The 23037-nt window shown below is 37.6% G+C and overlaps 1 protein-coding gene across 5 annotated transcripts; it reads left to right on the forward strand.

The window, feature by feature from the left end:
• The first annotated feature begins 1075 nt into the window (after positions 1 to 1075).
• On the forward strand, positions 1076 to 22554 carry LOC111873078 (tRNA (uracil-5-)-methyltransferase homolog A). 5 transcript variants are annotated; one of them, XM_023867467.2, is made up of 10 exons: positions 1076 to 1218; positions 3672 to 3915; positions 9253 to 9423; positions 9525 to 9689; positions 11608 to 11800; positions 13463 to 13590; positions 14921 to 15174; positions 18524 to 18755; positions 20981 to 21173; positions 22150 to 22554. In XM_023867467.2, the coding sequence occupies exons 2-10, from the start codon at positions 3676 to 3678 to the stop codon at positions 22482 to 22484; spliced, it is 1911 nt and encodes a 636-aa protein (XP_023723235.1). In that variant the 5' UTR covers positions 1076 to 1218; positions 3672 to 3675; the 3' UTR covers positions 22485 to 22554. The 5 variants fall into 5 exon arrangements, with proteins under 5 accessions (XP_023723235.1, XP_023723238.1, XP_023723237.1 ...); XM_023867470.2 differs by having other exon boundaries at positions 3672 to 3687; XM_023867469.1 differs by having other exon boundaries at positions 1086 to 1118.
• The last annotated feature ends 483 nt before the right edge of the window (positions 22555 to 23037 follow it).

Raw genomic sequence — 23037 nt, forward strand, 5'->3', positions numbered from 1 at the left:
ATTCATATCATCCCAACTTAACTTACACAAGATCTGAGGTTCTCATGGCATTGACTATGAAGAGTACTATGTTCTGGGATGTGGTGCTGTGTAATGTGGCAGAAGTTCACTGACATTCTGGAGAAGGTTCGTGAAGTTCTACCCAAGTATACAGAATCACATCCCAGAATACAGTGCTCTTCTAATCTACCTTGAGGTACTAAGCTTTCCTTTTCTCCTGTCAATAAATAAGAACTTTAGCAGTCATATCTTCTAGAATGTGATGCCATATAGCCATTGAAGTCAACCTTAAAGTGTGATTATATAGAAAAAGAAGGGACCTTGGAAGTCAATCCATCAGGTCCCATTGGCTTTTTCAGAGAACTGTAAAGAACCGATAGGATGTAGGAGAAGAATAACTAGGTGTGCACCTTGAAAAGATCAGATGGCCAGATGAGAGATGGGAGATTGGGCAGAAAAGTCATTTGTGTGTGGGGGGGAACTGGGAAGGGCACTAAGAAGTCATGTGCTTGGGTCGTAGGCATGTGGCTGGGGATAAGAAGTGCAAAGACAGCATAGGAAAGCCGAGAGGGAAGGGAAGTTTTGGAGTTGATGGGTGTCCAGTGAAGGCAGGGATGGTACCCTCATATGGGCAGTGTTCACAGACCTACATGGCATTGTTGAGAGCCCAACTAGAGAATCTTGTGGGGGACGCTTCATATGATCTTCCAGGGAAGAGACGGAAGGTTTACATGATTCTCTGAGGCAGAAGCCAACTTACCTTATACATATTTATTTATTTATTTCATATCATATCCATGGATCATTGTANAACCTTTTTCATATTGCTGGGATGGAGCAGAGTGTCTGTCACATACTGGATGATATGTTCAATATATCTGTGTTTTGTGGAGAGAATGCTGATGTTAAGGAGCTGGATGTGATACCCCAAACTGATGCTATGTTCGCCATTGCTGTCTTGTCCTTTATATCCCAGAAGATAAAACTCTTCATAATCACGCCTGTGAGAACCTCAAATGACACAACCGGAAATTTGGTAGCCAACACACGAAAATTATTGATCGAGCCACCGGTATCGGCTCAACGGAAGCAGGTTCAGGTTTAGATGGCGGAGAAAGGTGATAACAATTTGTGAATTGTGTATTTCATTTATGGACACGTGGATGGGAAGAAACTGTCTACATTTTGTTTATTGCATAAATTATTACTTCAGCGGAGGTAAAAGTGATGACATAGCTTCATGTAACAGTCATTGTGTGAAATGTGAACCCTCTCAAGAGAGGTTATGGTGAACTTGGACAGTAATTTGAATATTGTTGCTTTCGATTGCATTCTCCTTTAATAAATAGTTTAGCCTCTTTGAAATACTTTATTAATTGTTATGATGACTTTTAATAAGTATTTGCATGCGGGTGTCTTATAGCATTACGATACTTGTTTTTGCCCTGCACGTCACTATTGCTCCCCATTGCGCAGTTGCTTGTTAAAGTGAAGAATGTTATTCAGGACTGGGCCTTGACACACAATGCTCCTTCATGATTAAATTTATTTTGGCACGGCTTGGCCATAATTGAGTTTCCTTGGCCAAGTTTTGTTAAGTCACGCAGTTTCAGACTGTTAGAAAATTATTGCTATTTCTAGAGCGTTTTTCTATGATCCAAAGCGATTTATGATGAACAAAAATGCCTTAGGTGTTATATGGGCCTTGTGCCTCTTGTTTCCGTCTGAGTTGTTTCTAATTCAGTGAGAATGAATATGTGTACTACACTGATGCCATTGTCTCTACATACATTTCTGCTGCCTGTGTGAAGCTCTTATGTTTCTGAAGGAATTACTACATGTAAATGAAGCTCCATTTTTTGTTAACCTATCTTCTGAAGAAAATTGTTGCACCTGACAGGGCTTCCGATGTTCAACGGTGATAAACATGATGTTCGTAGTATCTAGTTGGAGCCAGTCTTAGTGGGGTGTACACAACTTACATCATAAAACTTTTGTTGGAAACATTTCATACCCATAGTGATGTCACCCATCTTAAAAGTGCCAGTAACTTGCTTAAGTCTCATATTAAAAATTTACAAGAAACAGTTGATGATGGCCATTGAAAACTAGGACACCAGCTTCAAGGATCATTTTCTTTAGAGACAGTCTGCAGGCAAACATGGAAGTTGCTGACATAACTAAAATGGCCCATCATCAGAAGGTACCAACAATTATGCTGAGACCATTATTTCTGGTTCTTTGCATACTGCTCCACCTGCTAAAGAATCTGCTGATCAAGGATTTACTTTGGACATTCTATAAGCTGTCCCTTCATCTAATGTTTCTGCTGAGCAAGCAGACTCTGATGAGTTCAGAACTGTTACATACAAAAAGAAGACCACCACTGGTGACCCAGCAGCGAGTAGTGTAGAACATCATCCCCAGCCAATTATTGTTATACATAACCCTCCCTTCTTACCAGTTATTTCCACATAGGAAAGGTCCAAGGCCCTCTTTGTTTCCCAGTTTAACCTTGAGGTTAGCACTGAAGATGTAGCAAGCAGAGCTCTCTGCTTACTACCTGCTTCACGCTGATTTTTGGTTGATTTATTCTTCAGGCCTGAAGATGGAGGTGTCATATTTGTTTGGAACATCGGTTGGCTTCCAATGGAATACATGGCATTGTATCCCAGAAGATAGAACTCTTCAGTGAATATTCCCCATTAACCAGTTCAGAGTCTTATTGTGTTTTGAAATTTGAGGTTATCACAGTTATGATTAGTAACATTATGGAGTTCTTGGAAGTGATATTACATAGTTTGTTAGGTCTATCAGACTGCATGGTGTCACATCTCAGAAGACTGTAAACTTATATCAATCCTTATTTTGTATAGGATTTTAAAGTACTTATTAATCCTCAAAATTTTTCTTCTTTAATATTTTTTTGTTAATATAGGCGCAGATAACTTTGAAAATTTCACTGAACACAAACACACGCTGTATGTGTGCATATGCTAATGTGTGCAAATGTGCATGCTTGCATGTATATATATATATATTATCTGTGTGTTTTTTTTAATAATTGTTGTTTCTGGTCATTTGTCCTGAGTGTAAGAATAGAAATTTAAAGTATTTGCAAATAATATATGAAGGAAAATAATTCAACATAAAATGAAAGGTGAAAGCATATTTGAATGTAAGCTGAAAGAATGGAAATCTGTGTGTTTTATTAATATCTTAGTATTGTTGTGACAGTTAAATCAAGACTAGAATTGCTGGAAATGTTGCTAGGATGGAACAGGCAAGAACACAGTCCAGTATTTTGGTGAGAAAACCTCTTGGAAGGAAACCACCCAGAAGAGGCAGAAGGAATAGAAGAATTGTATTAAAATTCATTTTTGGGGAAATACTTTGGTAATATGCCCTGAGGCTGGCCCAGTGGTGAGCTTTGAGCTGGTGGTGGCATGTCTCTGGATCTGTTGCAAGAGAGTTTGAATCATAAACCTAATAATATTAGAATAATAATAAGTCTTAAATTGATAGTAAGTTATTTGAATTTTAAAGTTGGAAATTGAAAGACAGCGTTTACAAATTAATTAATTTATGGGTTCACCCTGGTGCACACTAGGGCAGAATGGCTGCAAAAGTAAGAGTTATGGGAGTCCTAATTTTTTCTGTTTTTATTGCAGGAAAATGGAAGAGTCTGTAAGTGCCAGTGTAACTGATAATGAAGAACCAGACCTAGCACTTGAAGGCGATGAGACCAGCAAGCCTGACTTACATAATGTGAATGACAAAGATAACCAACCAGTAGAGCACACTGATGAAGAAGTTCCAAGAAATGATCCATATGCTTATTTAGACAGAGCAGATTTCACTTCAGAAAAATTTAAAATAGAAATTCGAGGCCTTCCCAAATTTTATGGGATTGGGGTAGGGTTGTTTCTTTATTATTTAGAGAGAGATGTTTTCTGCAAAATTGTGTAGTTCTGTGTGATTTATATCACCATAAATGCCATGTATATTTGTAATTAACTCTTTCCCTGGTTCTGCATTTTTAGTTAGTGGAACCAGTGCAGCTTTTCAGTTACATACAGCTAAGCCAACATGACACACGATTCAGTTTTGATCGATACTATGGTATGTTGTAATCAGGTAGTACTTTGGAAAGTCGAGTAACCATAACACAAAAATCGTTTCCCCATTTTTCTTTCATATAAAGTATAAAACTGTTCACAGCTCTTTTATTTCAAAGCAACTGTGGTTTTATGTATTGAATAATCAGTTTGGTGTCACAAGCTTTACTTCCAAATGGCACTGTGACAGAATAGAAAAGTTGTTGTGTCACATCCTTTTGTTTCTGGAACAAAAAGAATAATAAAAATAATTCAGTGCTTGTTTCTTGCAGTGCACTAGATGGCAATATTACAAATATCATTGTCAAAGAGGCTGTAAAAAATAATTTTCAGTCCAAACTGATTAATGTTATTTCTTCTTTTGTTAGTACAAATACATTTTGTAGCGTGTTGTGTGTGTCACGCTACAAATAAGTTTACCCAATGTTTGATATAGCGGATTTATTCCACTCGCTCACCTTACACACTTTACAATCATTAGCTCTTGCAGTGTTAGAATTACTGCTTACACAATGTCTCGGCAATACTGGACTGTCTTCTTCGGCGGCTTATAACAGACTAACTTCTTTGGCGACTAATCTGAGACTCTCTTCTTCAGCGGTTGGATCCAGACTAACTGTTCGAGTGCATTCAACGCCGTTTTATAACCTCGGCCGCTGCTATGTAAATGAACCCTCTGTTATAACCGTGGAGACTCCTGTTAGAACTACAATAGAGCGATTGTTGTTTCCTAAGCAACGGTCTATTCTAGCATTTCCATAGAAGTGACTCCTCTGGATTCCAGACACGTTACATTGCTCCCTTCTAAAGGTTGTTCGTCCCCGAACAGCCTGAAGGTTCTCCCTCGGTTTTGATTCCGCGGTGTTTTGCTGGCAACGTCTTCTTTTGGTCTTGGTGTCATTTGCGCGTCTTTTTGCGCTGTTCATTCTGCCGCATCTTGCAGTGCACTAGATACCAACATTACAAATGTCATTGTCAAAGAGGCTGTAAAAAATAATTTTCAGTCCAAACTGATTAATATTATTTCTCTTTTGTTAGTACAAATACATATATATCAGTAACTTTTTATGAGAGAGGTCCCTTCAGTAATATTGTAATGACAGTCTATGTGAAGTATTTCCTTAATAATGTTGATTGTCTACTTTAGATGGCCATTAGTGGTTGAAACATGTAAAGCAGCAAGTATTTTATTTATTTATTAAAATATTTACACTTCATGGAATTCAACATGTGTGATTGTGTCTATATATTAGTGAGGTTGCCATAACAGGGAAGTATTATTACAGTATTATTTCTGTTCACCTTTCTCTAAGAGAAACTGGGAATAAAAAATGGGTACTTTGACTAATGTATGGTTGAAGCTATGATCTTTGACATCAGCACAACACATTCTTTATGTCTCAGGTCCCACAGGTATATGATGATGTAAAGTCCAGAGCTCACTGAAGTTACATCAGTAACATCTCAGTGTCATGTGAAGAAGCATAAATATTGGGAGAATATGGGCTTAGTAAAGAATTAGTGGCAGATATTGGAAGCAATGATGAGGAAATGATACTTTGTAGGATTTGAGGATCTTGCAGAAGTTGTAATGAAGCATTCTGTCATGTGGGTTATAATGACATGTAGTCCAATGAAGGTTGATCAGTGTTTTGGATGAATATGCCACCTCAGTCACCAGGGTCGAAGAGTAAGCCAAGCAAGTAACTAGCATGAAGCAGGCAGCAAGCAGAACTCTGCTCAGTCAGCTGTGAATGCCAGTTGAGTAGAGAGTGAATTGTTGAATACTATTTCCAATGAGGAGTTATAGCTGAGAGATCAGCTATGGTGATTGAGATTCTTTGTGGCTTTCCATGCCTCAGAGCAATTGTTGGGTTTAAATAGGCCACAGCAGTTTTCTTCCACATTGCAATCCATCATTCATATTCATCCTTCCATATGACATGTAACTATGCAGTTGAAAAAATATCATTAGAGAATTTAAATATCAGTCAGTATCCCTCATTTCAGTTAATGGACAAAGATTAATATTGTCCCAGTTGTTTGTGCTTCTGTATATAAACGTGGTATGAATATTGTGACTTCATAAGATGACAAACAAGTTCTTTGAATCCTTGCTCTTGAAGTGATCATAGAACAAGAAGTGCAAACAAAGAACAAATGTATGTATAACATAACAATTCTGGCATGTTAGCTCTGTTATTGCCTGTAGATCCACAAATTGTTAATGTTCATTTTTATGTTGTCTTGTTAGTAGTGTAAAACAGGCGAGGCTATACAACTGGACAGATAAAATGATTGACAGATATAAAAAATCTATTTACTGTAATGTTCTCAAAAACTGTAAGACTTACATGAAAAGAGCATAATATGCATTTTTTATTTTTCTGTAGAATATTTTTTTTGCACCCATAAGTAATTAGTGAATTAACTTAAGATGCACACAGAAAGATGTAGGTTCTCATGTAAAATGCCTGCTGTTGCCCAATTTTATCAAAATAGGACTGTGCTACATGTATTAGTAAAACTCCCCAATATTAAATTCCATTAAATATCCTTGAGTTATTTCTTGTGGACAGACAGGGTTGGTAAAGCTAATGGGAAGAATTTTTAAAGGAATTCATTGCAAATGCAAAAACTGTATTTCACTCTTCTAGAAAAGGGATGATACTGGAACTTCTGATCTGATGTTTCTGCACTAGCACTTACATGTGTGAGGGCTGCTCGGAAAGTATAATTTAAGCAACTAATGTAGGAGCAGGGGAGAGCTCACGCATACAAGGTAGCATTGCATGACTCATTACCTTATAAACCATGACATAACTGGTCACCTAGTGTTTGTTCTTGTCTCTACAGAGTGAGTTTTGATGTGTCCAGCAATTGATAATCCCACCAGCTTTCTTCACGCTAAAAACAGAAATCCATTGTGAATTGTGCGCAGTTTACAGCCAGAATATAATGACTAAAGTGTAAGTGAACTGTAAGACAGTGCTGTAAAATGTTCTAAGATGGGCAAACACATGTTCACAAAGAAGAGGGAAGTGATTGACCATCTATAGTGAGTGATGATCTTGTTCAAAGTGTTGATCAAAAGCTTTGTGAAGGACAGCACTTCACAATTTCAGGATTTTTGTGTGACTTTCAACAAATTTCATGCACTGTCCTGTACGAGATTATCACAGTTGGCTGCCACAAGTTCTGCGCAATATAGTATCCAAAAATGCTCACATGTGCTACAAAATGCAGAGAATGGCTTTGGCGTTGACTTTCTTTAGAGAAATACCACAAAGATGGTGATGAAATTCTCAGTCATGTCATGTGAGTAACAGGTGATGAATCCTGGGTTTCATTTGTGAATGTTGAAATCAAAGAGCAGTTGAAGCCATGGATATACACACATTCACCAAACAAGCTGAAAATGTTTAAACAAACGTCTACCAGAAAGGTGTTGGCAACTGTTTTTAGGAACAGGAAAGAAGTGCTGTTGGTGGAATTCATGCAACAAGGGACCATAATAACGTCAGAAGTATATTGTGAAACCCTAAAAAGAAACTCCATAGGGTTGGCCATTCAGAGCAAAGGTGTGGAATGCTGACATCCGGTGTACTTGTAATGCTTCTCCATAACACTGCAACCACATACAGCTGCTTGCACTTGAGCACTTTTGGAGCATAGGAATGCTGACATCCGATGTACTTGTAATGCTTCTCCATAACACTGCATCCGCATACAGCTGCTTGCACTTGAGCACTGTTAGAGCATATGAACTGGGAGTTTCCTGACCACCCTTCTTACGGCCCTGATCTTGGTCCAAGCGACTACCACCTGTTTACTGACTTGAAGAACTGGTTGGGCTCACAGCGCTTCAACAATAATGAGGAGTTTATGGAAGGTGTCAAAGCATGGCTTAACTCACAGGCAGCAGACTTCTTTGACACAGGCCTACAAACAATTATTCTCTGATATGATAAATGCCACAATTCTGGTGGTGGCTACATTGAGAAGTAGCTTAAGTACGTACATATTTTTTGTATAAAATCAGTATTCTTTTTCTCAATCGTTGTTGTGTTAACAGCTCACTGGAAGTTACTTTCCAAATAGCCCTTGTATTATGATGTGAGCAGTGTGGAACATTTCTTCAGGATGTATTAAAATTAATTGTCTAATAAATCGTACAGTTACAAAAATAGTTACAGCAGTTTTGTAGGCTACCATAGTGGGGTTATTGGCGACTACAATTAGAAGTACCTAAGTATGCTGTAATGTTATTCACACTGAATCTGGTGGAGAGTAGCCAAATTTTGTGATAGTTATTTTACCCAGTTATGTCCTATTCATACTTGTACAGCCTATAACAGAAATGAGTACCAGGAATTAATTAAATAATTTTCCTGTGGAGTAAAGCATGGCCGGTGTGTAAGACTGACAACCTTACTGCCATCTTTGAGCTGATTGTCTAGATAGTATGGGACCCTCAACGTCTCACAGCCCTATGGGCCTTCACAGCCTGGTACAGGAATAGCTTTACTTTTTTTACATTTCTCTTCTCCAAGTATAATTAGAATGACCAAGTCAAGGAGGATGAGGTGGGCAGGGTGTGTAGCACGAATGGGGGAGAAGAGGAATTCATATAGGATATTGGTGGGAAAGTCAGGAGGAAAGATGGTTTGTGCAGAAATAGATTTTCATCTTATCTCTCTCAGCCTAATTTAATGGCAAGACCTTAAGGTGTTGAAACTTATTTTGGACACATTTCATGTTGCCTTGAGCTTTGACTAAACAGTCTCCTAATACCACTGTGGATAGCATTTAAACTGTAAAACTATGGGACGGATATGAGGAAGCCCAGGGAGATAATGGAAAGAGGATTTTGAGGCCAGTGCAGCCATTAAGTTGCCTAGTTCATAAAAGCAGAAAGAAAGAATATTAATACTGATATTCAAATCTAAGCACAGACACAGAAAAGAGGGACTCTTTTTAATAAATATTTAGATACATTTGAAACATCATACTAGAGCTTTGTAGGTTCTCAACACAGACGCACAGAATGATGTAATTAAGTAATACAGTGTTTGGAATATGTCTTAGCTCTTGTTTTGTTGAAAAGATAGTAACAAATTTAATTATATTTCAGGAACTAAAGAAGCTTTTGAATGATAAATTAAAATTAGGTTCAAACAAAGTGAAGCCACCAGCAAAGGGTAGTTACTGGGTGTACGTGTGTTTCCGTTCAGAAGAAGACAGACAGAATGCTCTGAGAGCATTAGATGGCTTTGTATGGAAAAATAAGACATTAAGTGCAGAAGTGAAGTATTATTTTATATTATTTTGCTTATTAAAATTATTTTATGCTTCACTGAGAATGATAGAATATTTTTCATATGGTGATATACTTCCTATCAATAGATTGCTAAGCCAGCACCAGATCCATTAGTGAAGAAACGCAGACAAGAGTCGCATGAGAAAAGGGATGTTGAAGATGCAAAGAAACAGAAGATAGATGACAAATCACAGGAAGAGCGACTCAAAGCATCTACAATTCCATTTTGGGATGTACCATATGACAAACAGGTTAATAGATTCTTTACATTCACTTTCTTGTCCATAACTCATTCACGAAGCCCATGTGTCATGCTGTTATGTCCATAAAGATGCAAAACTGATTTCTTACATATTTAGTTGAATGTTTTAAGTGAAAGTGCAGGTAATAAATATTTCTTCATCATCCCTTTGCAGAGGTTATCAACAAACTCTGCAGAATTGATAAGTTTTCCGCAAACTTACCGTATTTCCGCATGTATAGGCCGCACATTTTTTGCTAAAAATTCAAGAGGAAAACTGGGGTGCGGCTTATATTCGAAATATCCGAAATCACACTTCATTAAAAAAAAATACATTCATAATTAGTAATACAGGGTGTAATACTCCTGAAATAATATTCCAAGAAAATTATTTTTTCTATAATTTCTGTCTGAAAATTGTGCTATGGCCTATACACGCACGCGGCCTATACATGCGTAAATACAGTATTCATCAGTGTTCAGTTATTATTCAGTGTGTTTGTCAGAAACATACTTTTGCATATTTGTGCGTGTGTGACTGTAGATGGGGTATGGATTGGTTATGGAATTTATTGACCACTCATGTACACCTCTCAGAACTACACTTCACAGATCACTGACACACACAGACTACTATCCTCAGTTTATTACAGCCTCCATTACCTGTTTCCTGACAACTGCTTCTACCTAGGGAGATTTTTGAGCTTCCTGCACTCAGGTCCTCTTGTCACAGCTGCCCATGCAGAACTCTTGTCAACTGACAACTCAACTAACTGGGTCCCTGGCTGGCGGCCATTTCATACCATCTTCCTAGTCTTCTCTTCACAAGCTGACTTCCAGCTGACAACTGAAACTTTCTCACCAACCAAGTACTTCAAGTCACTTCACTTAACTGAACTGCTGACTACTGCAGCTGGGTTGGTGTCCTCGTTATGTAACTTCAGGGCGGCCATTTATGTGTCTACTTTGAGGTCATTTTTCCATAGATAGTTCACTGAAAGGAATATTTCTTATATATGCCATGTTTCTAGACATACCTGTGCCAAATTGTCAAAACAGTAAAATCTGCCTGTGGTGGTTACCTACATTTAACATATGTTGGTTCTTGGACTCATCATTTTTGTGACCCTATAAACACAATTCATATGTGGCAGGTCATATAAGAAGATTGTATTCCAGCACTAAAATGGCCCAGCTGTCTTGAGTTGTCTGTATGTAAAATTGTAATACACTAATCAAATATGAAACTAAGGTACCTTAAAGCAAACTAAATTGAAACTACTTCATAACATAATGCAGTGTAAAGGTTTCATTTCCATGGTTTTTGTAAAATGTATTGAGATTAGGTACTCACTGTAGTCATGGTCCAAATGCTTTTTCATATGGAGGAATTAATTATGAAGTAAATTGTCTTGGGCTTGCGCCAGTGCAAAATGAACGGTTTTCCTGGAATTGGCTCTTCAAAAGGAGCATCCTTTCCCTTTACCATTTACTTCCTATGATTCACTGTTGGGAAGGACAGGTATGGATGAATGTTTTCACAGAGAGAGTGTAATTGAATGAATGAATGCGTGAGAGAAAGAGAGTGATTTATAAGTAAAATCAGTTGTGTCCGACAGCTCCTAAATATAACTGACTGGCTATATATCTAATATATGTATCTTTTGTGGTATTTTTAGAGTCTTTTGTATTTTTAAATAGCTAATAATAAATGTCATTATATTACCCATTAGTGTCTCTTTAGCTGGTGACTTAAAATGATTACTTCACAACCCTGGGGTTAATTTATTTATTTCTCATAATCTTTATTGATGAATAAAGTTTTGAAAGAGATATACCAGTAGAATTGACTTAAATTAATTATTTTATATTTCCATTAGCATTTTCTTTTGGTTGGTGGAATCGCTAATGCAGCATTATGTTTGTAGATTGAGCAGAAGCAGGCAAATATCAGGCAGATACTGGTGAAAATGGGTCATGACATGGTTAAAGGAAATCCTGCTCTGAAGCCGTGGGTTGACAAGCAGAGGTCGAAGTACAATGGATTACCTTGTGAGTTGTGGGATGTCCGAGCTTCACCTGTATGTGATGGATATCGCAACAAATGCGAATTTACAGTAGGTGTGTTTGCTTGTTACTTTGTTTCTTAATTTATACAGTGATCACTTTCTTATCTACATAGGCTGTATAGTGTCAGTGGAAGAGGATTGTAAATGATGTCTTGTGGGAAGGATATGGAGGAAAATGATCATGGCCTATTTAAAAAAATGAAACTAGCATTTAGTTGGAGACATGGAAGAAGCCATGAAGAATCTAGCAGGATAACTATCTTTAAGACTGGGTTTGCTTATGCTAGATGTGTCTCAGATTTGTAAACAAGTCCTTTGTCATGTAGATAGATTTTTAACATTTACCTATCTTGTCATCAAGTATTATGGTGTAGTGTGTTATTGCAAACTTGTTTTTGCTGATTGTCCCATAGTAGATGTAAAATTCTTGACTTGAGATTATCAAATGCCAAATGAATGAATTAATTAATTACTGTTTATAGGCATGTTTATTTTACATTTTTTTATTTTTGTTTTCCTGTAACTCATGTTGGGTTACCATCTGCTATCTCCACAAAATTTTTTCCAATACAATTTTGTTTATTCCTTTAAAGATTGACAGAAAAATATTGTCACAATTTTATGGAGTGTGACTGTAGATGGGGTTTTGGTTTGATGATTGGATTTATTGGATTCTTTGATATAGTGTGTGACTACAATTTACAGTTCACTGTTACACACACTAGTGTCCACAGTCATGTCTTCACTGCTCTTGCTTGGTAGCAGCTTCCAACAGTGGATGATCTCCTTCCTCTGGGTTCCCAAACTGCCTCCACTGCCAGTTTCTAACAGCAACAGCTCACAAGGGCTGAGCCCCAGCAGTAGTCTAACTAACTAGCTCATTGACTGACTGACTGCAACAGTTAACTGGCCCTGCTTATAACATCTCGGCACAAGCCACGTAGAAAACACCATTCCTCTGCTGCAGTGGAGTTTTTGCATTCGTGTCTGTTGGGGTGATCATGTGATCACTACTGAGCCATTGTCTAGCAGTGGTCTGCAAACGATATTACTTAGCAACTGCTGTTTGTATAGTTGCTTATTTCATGGTCGTTGCTAGCAGTGGGTCAACAGGCTACAATATGTTTTTGATATCCCATTTTTGAAGTAGCAGTACTATGATATTATTTGGAGGTGACCGTATTTCTTTGTATTGTACACTTAACAAATAATTATACATAAGTGATCATTTTCATAGATTGAGGGCCGTAAACTATAAACTTTAGAGAATATATCATAGCATGCAGGAGTACTCACCAGAGACTGAGGCTTGTTATAAATAATCACAGAACATCATTTACGCTGTTAGTGATCCCACTTGTGGTTGTCTGAATTGCCACTTGGCTCTGGCATTTGTTTATGCTGCATTGAAATGGCATTTGTTATGGAACTCATCTTGATGACTTTACAGTTATGGTGTGACCACAATGGTCATACTATCCTACCACACATTATTTTAATATAATTTCTGTGTTAATTACATCTACAAAACATAATTTGTGATGGAAGTTAAATAATGCATAGCAATTGTCAAATGTCAAGTAGCATTAAAGGATTTAAAGTTCATGTTTTATGCTTAGTGTCTTAGGTGGTCCCTAACTATGTGGGGTTCTCTTTAAATGTAAAGGATCATCTTGCATGCCAGTGTATACAGTACAGGTTTTATTTGGTTTAGGTATTAATGAGGAAACTGGAGAGCGAACAGTTGGTTTTCGGCTTGGAAGTTATGTTCAGGGGTTCACGGGTGTTGGGCCAGTGGATTGCTTGAGGCACATTCCAGATCGAATGAAGGAAGCAGCAAAGGTATGGTTACAACATTTCAAAACAAGGAAGTCCTTTTAGTTAATTTTCTAAAGGTGTGTTTTAAATCATTGATTCATTATGACAAAATTATATTTGACATCCATGAAAAATAAATGTAATGAAATTTTTTCATCTGAGTATTAGTATTTCATCAAATGGAAAACAGGAAGTGTGAGTCAGTAACAGAATCTGTGGAGCTAGGCAGTTTTACCAGATGTTGGAGATGTTAGTTCAGATATGGATATTTCAGAAGTTGAAAATATGTTTCTTAAAATGTATTACTTCATTTTTGACACATAGGGCAGAAACTTGAACATGAACTAAGAAAACGTTTCGATTGCTGTGACCAAGGGTTCTTTCTCCTCCTTTAATTTGCCCCTATTGAAGGAAGATGTTTTCTACTCTGTAACCTGCAGGCCCCATTTTCACTGTGCCATGACTTATTTTAGTGTTCTGCTACACTGAACGTCTATTTCTGTGGCTAAGCATTATTTTTTCTCGCTCCTTCTTTCCTCCCATATTCAATCAAGAACAGGAAGAAACTGAAATCAGACATTAGACAGTATCTAAAAAAAAAAAACACTACAAGGAAAGTTAGTATGGAAACAGGATTCCTACAGGGAGATAAAGATTAAGATATTGAATAAACAGCCATTTGGAGATAAAAGATGGGTTGAAGAGCCCAGGTGATGGAAGACACATGGAATGGAATATGGAAAGAGTGGATAAGGATACAAAAAGGCATGTGGGAGACTAGAGAAGGTTTTGTCTGATGGAAATGTCAGTTGGTGATTATGGTTATTATTATCCATTATCTGTATTGCAGTTGATAAGCCCTACATGTCAAAGAGTTGGATCTACTCAAGCTATAAATGATTATTTGTTTTCCACTCAATATTTATGTTTTTAATAAAATTATTATATATATATATATATATATTGAATATAGTTATCATGTGTTCTGCCTGATGATGGCTTTAAAAGGCGAAACATATAGCTAAGGTAATTTTAATCTTGACCGTTATGTTGTTGTGCTATGATGGAATCCAATAAGGAATTTTAAAATTATCTTTCTTATGAAACAAGTAGAGATCAGACATAGGACCCTATAAATTCTAATGTAATGTGCAAACCAGTATCATTCAGTGGTTACTGCTGGTAAAATTCTTGGTTGGCATGGCAGTGAAGTAAAGCAGTGTTCCATGTAATTTTATGTTGAACACCAATTGTGCTCAGTAAAACTAGTTCACTTCTTTGCTTTCACATAAACCTTAATATTGCCAGACTTTGTAGAATATTATTTAATATTTCAATACCTCTTAACTTACAGACATTTGAAAAATTTGTGCAAGCATCAGATTTGGGTGTATTTAACCCAGAAACACATGAAGGTTATTGGCGTCAGCTGATGGTGAGACTTTCGACAGGCAGTGGTCAGTTAATGCTAGTGGTTGGAATGCATCCACAGACTCTTTCACAAGAAGAATTAAGGAAAGTGAAGGATGATTTAAAAGACTTTTTTGAAAATGGAGAAGGCAAGACCTGTAATGTTGCCTCACTTTATTTTCAACACATCATGAGGAGGTGGGGCATGAAATTAGATTTATTGTTGAATAGAAAACATGTATATTTGTGTGTTGTCTGATTAGTGAATTGGATTTTTGTGACAAAATGTGATGTACATGTTTACAGCACTGTCCCATTGCAGAGATACAAATTTATGTGTGTATAGGTCACACTCTTTATTCTAGTGCTGAAGGCCAGACACCTATATACAAGCTGGTTTGTTCTCATTTGTGAAATTATGAAAGAAGGTGGTATTGTTGCGTGTTTTGCCACTGAAGACGCCGTTCAGATTATTAATTGGTTTATTTAACAATCTACAAGTCTTGGCTACAATTAATTATAACACTGTTACAGGTTTCCACAATTTACAAACCCTACAAATTCTATTCACTCTATCTTCAGTAGTCTACATGTATTCACAGTACAATATGGGAGCTATACAAATGTCACTGTATCACACACTCCCAATTATTTCTCTTGTGAGCCAAGCATCTGCTTCTCATGCTCTCACTTCTAATCACACGTTCCGGTATTCTTCTTTCTGCTACAACTGAACTCGGCGACTGTTCCATCTGCACTGTGTCACTCCTGCTCACACACTGACTGACTGACTGCTGACTCCCTGGCTAACTCGTAACTCTGTTGAATAGTGTTCGCTGCTCCTTATTTAGCCCTATTACAGACAACACAGAGAACAGTTACGTAATAGGCACCACTGTTGCGTAACGTCTTGTTTACCGACTGCCTAGGAACGGTCGTTGCATGGACTCCCCACTGTGTTTACAAAGGCATTGCTGGGCAGTGCTGCTGGGAGTTGTTTACGGCTACGTAGTAACTGCGGTGTCCAGTGTTACGTCACCGCAGGGGAAGGGGGTGCCCACCGAGCGTTGCACACTGATGGACCGAGTGGGGGTATGTGACGTCACTCGCGACATCACAGAGTTCACGCAACCCCCACCTCCCGCTACGCCATCCACATCACAGTATATACTCTTTTAGGGCTCCAGACTTCATATATAGTCTGTTAATTTCTCCGGTTGTAGTCCATTCATAAACAGAGTTTCAGAAATTGAGAAGGCTTTTAAATATTTACATGTAAAATTTAAAGAAATGTTAAAACGTTTAAATGTAGGTTTTTTCTTAAGACACATAGCTATTTGTAGAATGAACCATTTCATAATGTCATAGGTCTACACCATTGTTCCTCAGCTGGAGGTATGCATACCCTTAGGGGTACATGAAAGAAGTCTGGTTAGTATGTGAACACAACTGAAATGTCTGAGTTGTAACTAATACACATATTTGTAAATTATTATCAATGTAAAAAAGATTGTGAATTGAGAAAAGTTAAAATGTGTAGTTTATGCAGAACACCTCACACTATCTTGTATGTTTGAAAATTTTAGATACTTACAGTACGGAACTTCAGAAACGTTTTTTGAAGGGAGTACTTATTAAAAAGAAGTTTAGGAATGCTGGTCTGCACAAATGAATGGTCAAAAGTTGGGATGTTTATGCAGCCATAACATGTCTCAAAATTGCTGATTACAACTGAAGAATTTGAAATGAAGAAATCATATAGTCTCCAACATATTTATAAAAATAACTAGAAATGTAAGACGCAAATGCCTTGTTCTTATGGAAATGCAGACATAACTGTGTGTCTTCTCACCCCACTAACACCACACTTTGGTAAATATTGCTGATGTATATGGAAACATTAGCAGTATTTCTTATGTGTGTAGCAGAGACACCTATTAAGACATGTATTTACTAGGTAAGACATATGCAAAGAACATGACTGAAAAGGATATTGTATTTCCCCAAATATAAGACAGTTTCTTTTTTCGTACTTGGGCATCTGAATGAACAATTATCATCTTGTGTTCGCACATTTAGAAAACACCATGCTAGTGTCATCAGTGTATTCTGCAGGTAGAGTTTTTGGTAGACTTGTGTGATTCTTGAATTTTTGACATCAGTCAAAAAATTCTGCTCACAGAGTGTGTTTATGTCTCGTATGGTTCTCAGAATAAACTTATTATTTCCTGAAACAGCATTAACCAGTTTGGCTTTGTAGCAGAGATGTAATATGTTTCCTCTAAGGTACGAACTGAACTTTTATATATTATGAAAATAAACTCTGTCTTTAAAGGGTTTCATAAATATTAGGGCTGGATTGTTCAGTGCTTAGGTCTGAAATCAGGTATTGATGTACATGTTTTTGTAATGTTTACATATTCTGTGGGAACTTGGTGTAACGTTTCTCACTTTATTTTTTTCCCTCTTTTAACATTCAATTTCAGTGGTCCCAAGTCAGTAATCTCTATTAAATTTCCTCCACTTGAGATGATCATCAGTTTAGTGTTCAAATCATCCTCTTCCTTCTCCTACTGCTGCTGCCGCTATACAGCCTAGTTTGGGCTCTGGCCACTTCAGATATTTTTCCATTCTCTCCTGTCCAGTGCCCTTTGTCTCCATATTGTCACTCAAAGCATCCTAAGATTATCCTCAGTTCCATCCATCCATTCATCTTAGTTTTGTTCTTCCAACTCTTCCACACCAATCTGGTTTTAGGAGGGCAAATTTTTTAACAGGATTATCTCCCAACATTTGAATAACATGGCCCACCCATCATAGACCCCCAATTTTTATTGTTGTAGCAATATCTGTTTAAGAAAATAGTTGATATAATTCATTGTTATAACTTATATGCCAGAATCCAGTCTCTCCCTTTGGGCCAGTTATCCCTCAAGGCATGTTCCTTTCAAAGACCCTCAAGCTCTCCTCATTAATCCTAGTTAAAGTGTAACACTCACTCTTATACATCAAGCACAAGTCTCAGCATTGTTTTATGCAATCTCAATTTAGGGCTCATTGTGATAAAGTGAGACTTAAATTTTCTGTTAAGTCCTTGGTAGCATTTATTAGCTAAAATTATTTTCTTTCTTAGCTCCTTATTCATAATGTTATCATTTGTCACTTTTTTCCCCAGATATTTAAATTCACCCAGACACCCACTCTTTACCTTACTCCCATCTGCTACATTCCATGCTCTCACCATGGAATGCACTCAGGGCAAACTCTTGGAGGTAGGGAACTGCAGATTTGCTGGCAGAGCCTGCTTCACAGGAGGGAATTTCCCACAACTTAATAAGGAGCACCTGTTGTCATCAGTGCTCCTCTGTGAGACCCATACCAGCATTTGACCCCAGTGTTCAAACCCACAGCTTCCAAAAGATGTATGTAATGGGGTTTTGACTGTATGAGTATGTGCATGCATACACACATGATGTAGAGCGTGTGTGTGTGTGTGTGTATGTATATATATATACACACCCACATTTATTTATTTATATGATTGCAGGCAAGCTGGCAAGGAATTGCCCCCTTTGGAGCATCTGATGGGAAAGACCCACATTTATGAAACATTGTTGGGCTTGAAGTTTCGGGTGTCGCCAGAGGCCTTCTTCCAAATTAACACTTCTGCTGCAGAAGTTCTTTATAATTCAGTAGCTGAGCTGTCATGCCCTACTGAGAATACAACAGTCATTGACATTTGTTGTGGAACAGGGTCAATTGGACTCTGTCTTGCCAAGGTATTTTTAAGTAGGTCAGCTCAGCAGGATGTTAACTCTTTCTTTGTTCTTCCATCAATTTTCAAACAGTCTATTGACCATCCACTGAAATTCCATCACAGATGTTCAAACAGTAGCCAGGAGATGTCATGTAAGGTGTTTTTGTATTTGGTTTTATTGTCAGTGAACTAGAGGATAAGTGGTGCTGAAAGAAAACATTGTCTTGACAGTAATTGCTACTAAGGTCATGCCATAGTTCAGGTGGTTAATCACTGAATTTTCACTGCAGAGGTCCAGGTTCAGTCCCAGAGTTGTCCATGTGGGATATGTGCTGGACAGAGTGACACTGGGACAGGTTTGTCTGCAAAAACTTCAGTTTTCCTCTGCCACTTATCCCATGCTCATTTGTTATGAGGGTATGGAATAGAAGACCCATGTGAGATTACAGTACCAAGGGGTTTGGTCTCTCCCCACTCCTACATCTGCATGAGAGCTGTCTGTTTTGATTCTGTAGTATTACGGGAACATTTTCTTTTGCATACATTTTACAAAATAACGTTTGGAGAGATTTCCACTTTCAAGTATTAACCTTCCAGAATGCATCAAGATATCTATAAACATCCATTACTGTAATGTTCTATCAATGAAGGATGAGTGTCATTTTCCTAAGTACAAAAGGCTGGTAAAGTTCATCAACCCTGAGAATCAGACAACCTTGTGAGCGAAAAACCCTCTCTAAGTACAGGTATCTCTTATTATCTGTGATTTCACTTCATGTGATTTCATTTTAATATTGCTGCCATGAAGCATAAAGTAATTTTTATAACATGATACATGAATAGGTCAAAGATCTGTGAGCTCCACGGCACTTGTCAGTGAGGTATGCATGTCCAGAAGCCCAGAGCCTTTCTGCAGTGTCTAAAATTACATTTAATTTTGTACAATTCTTAACTTAATCATCATGAGCAAACATAGGAAGAGTGATGGAAGTGCTTTGGTTGGCAAGGGACAGTTGAAGTCATTTACCCTTGGCAACAAATTAAACATGATGAAATATGAACATAATGAACACAAGTAGACATAACCAGTGTCATAGGAATTCCCAGATCAACTTCAGGAACCACTTGGAAGCACACTGATAAAATTAAGGAATGTTGTAAAAGTGTCACAAGGATGACAGCAACTAAGACTGCATAAATTAAGGCATTGATTATGGGAAAGTATGGAAGAATGCTGGCTCAGTGGATGGGGTATAAATACCTTCTTTTCCTCTGCCCACTAAGGGGAAGAGCTTGTTTGATGAGGAACTCGCCTCAGATCCAAAAGTGTCATACTCTTGTTGCTGGAGGTGTGAACGTTTTAAAGGACCCCACGGAAGTCACAGCCTTAAGTGAACAGGTGAGAGTTGCCAAGTCGCTGACTCAGAGTCTTCAACTTCTGCAGGGGAGTCTTCTTGGCTTCATCTTCCTCTTGTGTCTTCACCCCTCACCAGCATCCCATGGGTCACCTAATTAATTTTATGTAGATTTTAAAATAAATAATGCCAATATTAAAGAAAATTTTCAACCTATGCAATTACTGTATTACATTTGGTTCACAATTTGGTGATTGTAGAATGCATGACATATTATATATCATGTTATCACTTTCTGTGATTTCAGTTTACACAGCCATTTTCAGGAATGCATTAATCATGGATAATGAGGGATACCTGTATGAATTCCGTATTGGTGTATTAATACTAGAAATGTATTTAAAATAGAATGTAGTAACTTTCAAATGATGATATTTCCATAGTTGATGGAGTGTACCAAATTGTAGTGACAGAAGAATACTACATACATATATCAGAGTTTCAGAGTATTCATAAGCGTGCAACTGGCACACACAAGACTCCTTTTGAATACATAATATATAAACTTGTGTACTGTAACTGTTCAGTAAAATTATATTCTTATACAGCTGCATAATGATCAAGAAAATTTCACCTCTTTTTTTTTTTTTCTCCAGAAGTGTGATATGTAGTTGTTCATGGGTATGTGATATTTGGATAAATGTGATGTAAAATGTAAGAGAGTTATCATTTATATGTATAAATGTTGTACATTTACGTTAATTTGGAAAGATACATTTTTATGTGGTTAACACCACATATACACGGTGCCAAATCCCAGAAGACTGCTTTCTTCATAGTCACCGCCGTGAAAGCCTCAAATCTTACATAAATTTTTATGTCTGTTCTACAGAAATGTGGTCAAGTTTTGGGGGTGGAGCTCTTAGCACAAGCTGTGGATGATGCCAAGAGCAATGCCAAAGATAATGACATCACAAATTGTGACTTCTTTGTTGGCAGAGCAGAGGATATTCTGTCTTCTGTTATGAACAGAGCTGTGAAAGGAGATATTTTGGCAGTAGTTGACCCACCTAGAGCAGGGCTTCGTAAGGATTTCATATTAATAAACGTAGTTTGTAGTGTATTTTATTTTTAACATATGCCATTCTTCTCAGAGTTTACTCATTATAACAGGTTTCCTATTCTCAAATTTCATAACTGTTTATCATTCCAGTTCTCTTCCTTCATTTTTTCCCCCTCTTCAATGCATGAATTCCTTCTGAGTGCACTTCTGGTTTCTGCTTTATACTATATGCCAGTTACTGTCTGGTAGTGGTCATTTTGGCTGTTATGATTTGCCATTCTTTCTGTGTGTTCATAGCATCACTATTTTTCTTGTCATCACTGTTACCATCATTAACAGATATGTACACAGAAACAGATGTATCAGCAAAAGCCAAGTGGTATTACATATTGTAACATGTATGGAGTAGATACTTCCATGGTAATGCAATAACAGTGGGCCATTGCATAGGAATTGCAGAATCAATAAAGCAATGTTTCCCCAGTGATAGACAGCGGAAGGTTCACTGCATAGCAATGGCCGCAGATATATAACAAGGTAATGCATTCACCGAGTTAGTCTTAGGATAGCTGCCGCTGAAGACAGTTGGAACCTAGTCGCCATATGATACAGACAGAAGACAGTTGAGATCCAGCCACGGCCAAGGATAGTTGAGATGTCGTATTGAAGTATTAGGCCAGAAGTCAAGTGACACTACAAGTGATAACAATTGTATGGTGTGTAAGAGTGAATGTTCAATAAAGATTCGCTAAATCCGAGACCCACGTAAAGTTATTTGTCGCGTGACTTACCCAACACATGACAATATGTTAGAAGATATTTAAAGACTGAGACAGTAATAAATTATGAGAAAATGTGACTTGTGCATGGAACTTTTGTGAATGATGATGATACAAGTGTAAAGCAAGAGTGGTGTCATATACAATGTTATGTTGAGAACTTTTTACCTTACAAGGTTTGACTTATGTGTTGCTATTTAGTAAACCATTTCTTTACAGATCACAGAGCCCTGATTCACCTTCGTCGCGCTGAGAAACTCAGTAAGCTGGTGTTCCTTTCTTGTGACCCAAAAGCAGCAGCAAAAAATTTTGTTGATCTCAGCCGTCCAACTTCAAAAACATATCATGGTGCTCCCTTGGTGCCTGTGCGTGCTGTTCCAGTTGATATGTTCCCCCACACATCCCACTGTGAGCTGATTGTTTACTTGGAGAGGGTGGATTTAAATCAGCTGGGGAAAACACAACCAGAACAGAGATCTTTTTATCATAATAGCAGTGAAGGAAGTACAAAACACCACACTTCATCAGAAGAAGAGATTCAACTTCAGTGCTAAAACATGTTTCTGAAATATATATAGGCATGTAAAGAAAGTGGTAAATAATAAATGTTATGTAAGATATATAGTTCTGGTCATTTCAGTTTAAATTACGGGTTGAGAATTCAGCAAGGGCAAAACACTACAGAAATCCATGTTGTGATTTGAGTTCAGAATTTATCATGTGTTGGTAAAACACTAGAGCAACTGCAGCTGTACTTACTGTTTTACAAGGGTTGGATAAAAAGTAGTGGCAACACTACTGTAACATGAAAGATGTGCATCAGGTGGCACTAGCACCATCTGTAGCTGATAGCAGAAGTTCAGTTGAAGTAGTGCAGTGAGTGGCTCTGGTTGTTTCGTTGAGTTGCATTGTGCATCGTCTTGAAGTGCAGGAGCCCAGTTCAAGCACCCTAACAACATGTTTAGAAAACAAGAATAATGCTCCTGGATAAAAATTGAAGTTGCATGAGGTCATAGTGCACAAAACTGTTATCTGGGACTGCGAGAAGCATGTGGTGATGCTGCTTTGCCACATCACACAGTGGCACGATGGGTGAAATTGTTCCAT

The sequence above is a fragment of the Cryptotermes secundus genome, unplaced genomic scaffold (assembly GCF_002891405.2).
Source record: "Cryptotermes secundus unplaced genomic scaffold, Csec_1.0 scaffold120, whole genome shotgun sequence".
Taxonomy (NCBI): Eukaryota; Metazoa; Arthropoda; class Insecta; order Blattodea; family Kalotermitidae; genus Cryptotermes; species Cryptotermes secundus.

Excerpts from the sequence above, each read along its gene's own strand:
- LOC111873078 (XM_023867467.2), top strand. The coding sequence starts at position 3,676 with ATGGAAGAGTCTGTAAGTGCCAGTGTAACTGATAATGAAGAACCAGAC. Across the intron at positions 9,690-11,607 it reads ATGTACCATATGACAAACAG|ATTGAGCAGAAGCAGGCAAA; the intron begins GTTAATAGATTC and ends TTATGTTTGTAG. Across the intron at positions 11,801-13,462 it reads CAAATGCGAATTTACAGTAG|GTATTAATGAGGAAACTGGA; the intron begins GTGTGTTTGCTT and ends TATTTGGTTTAG.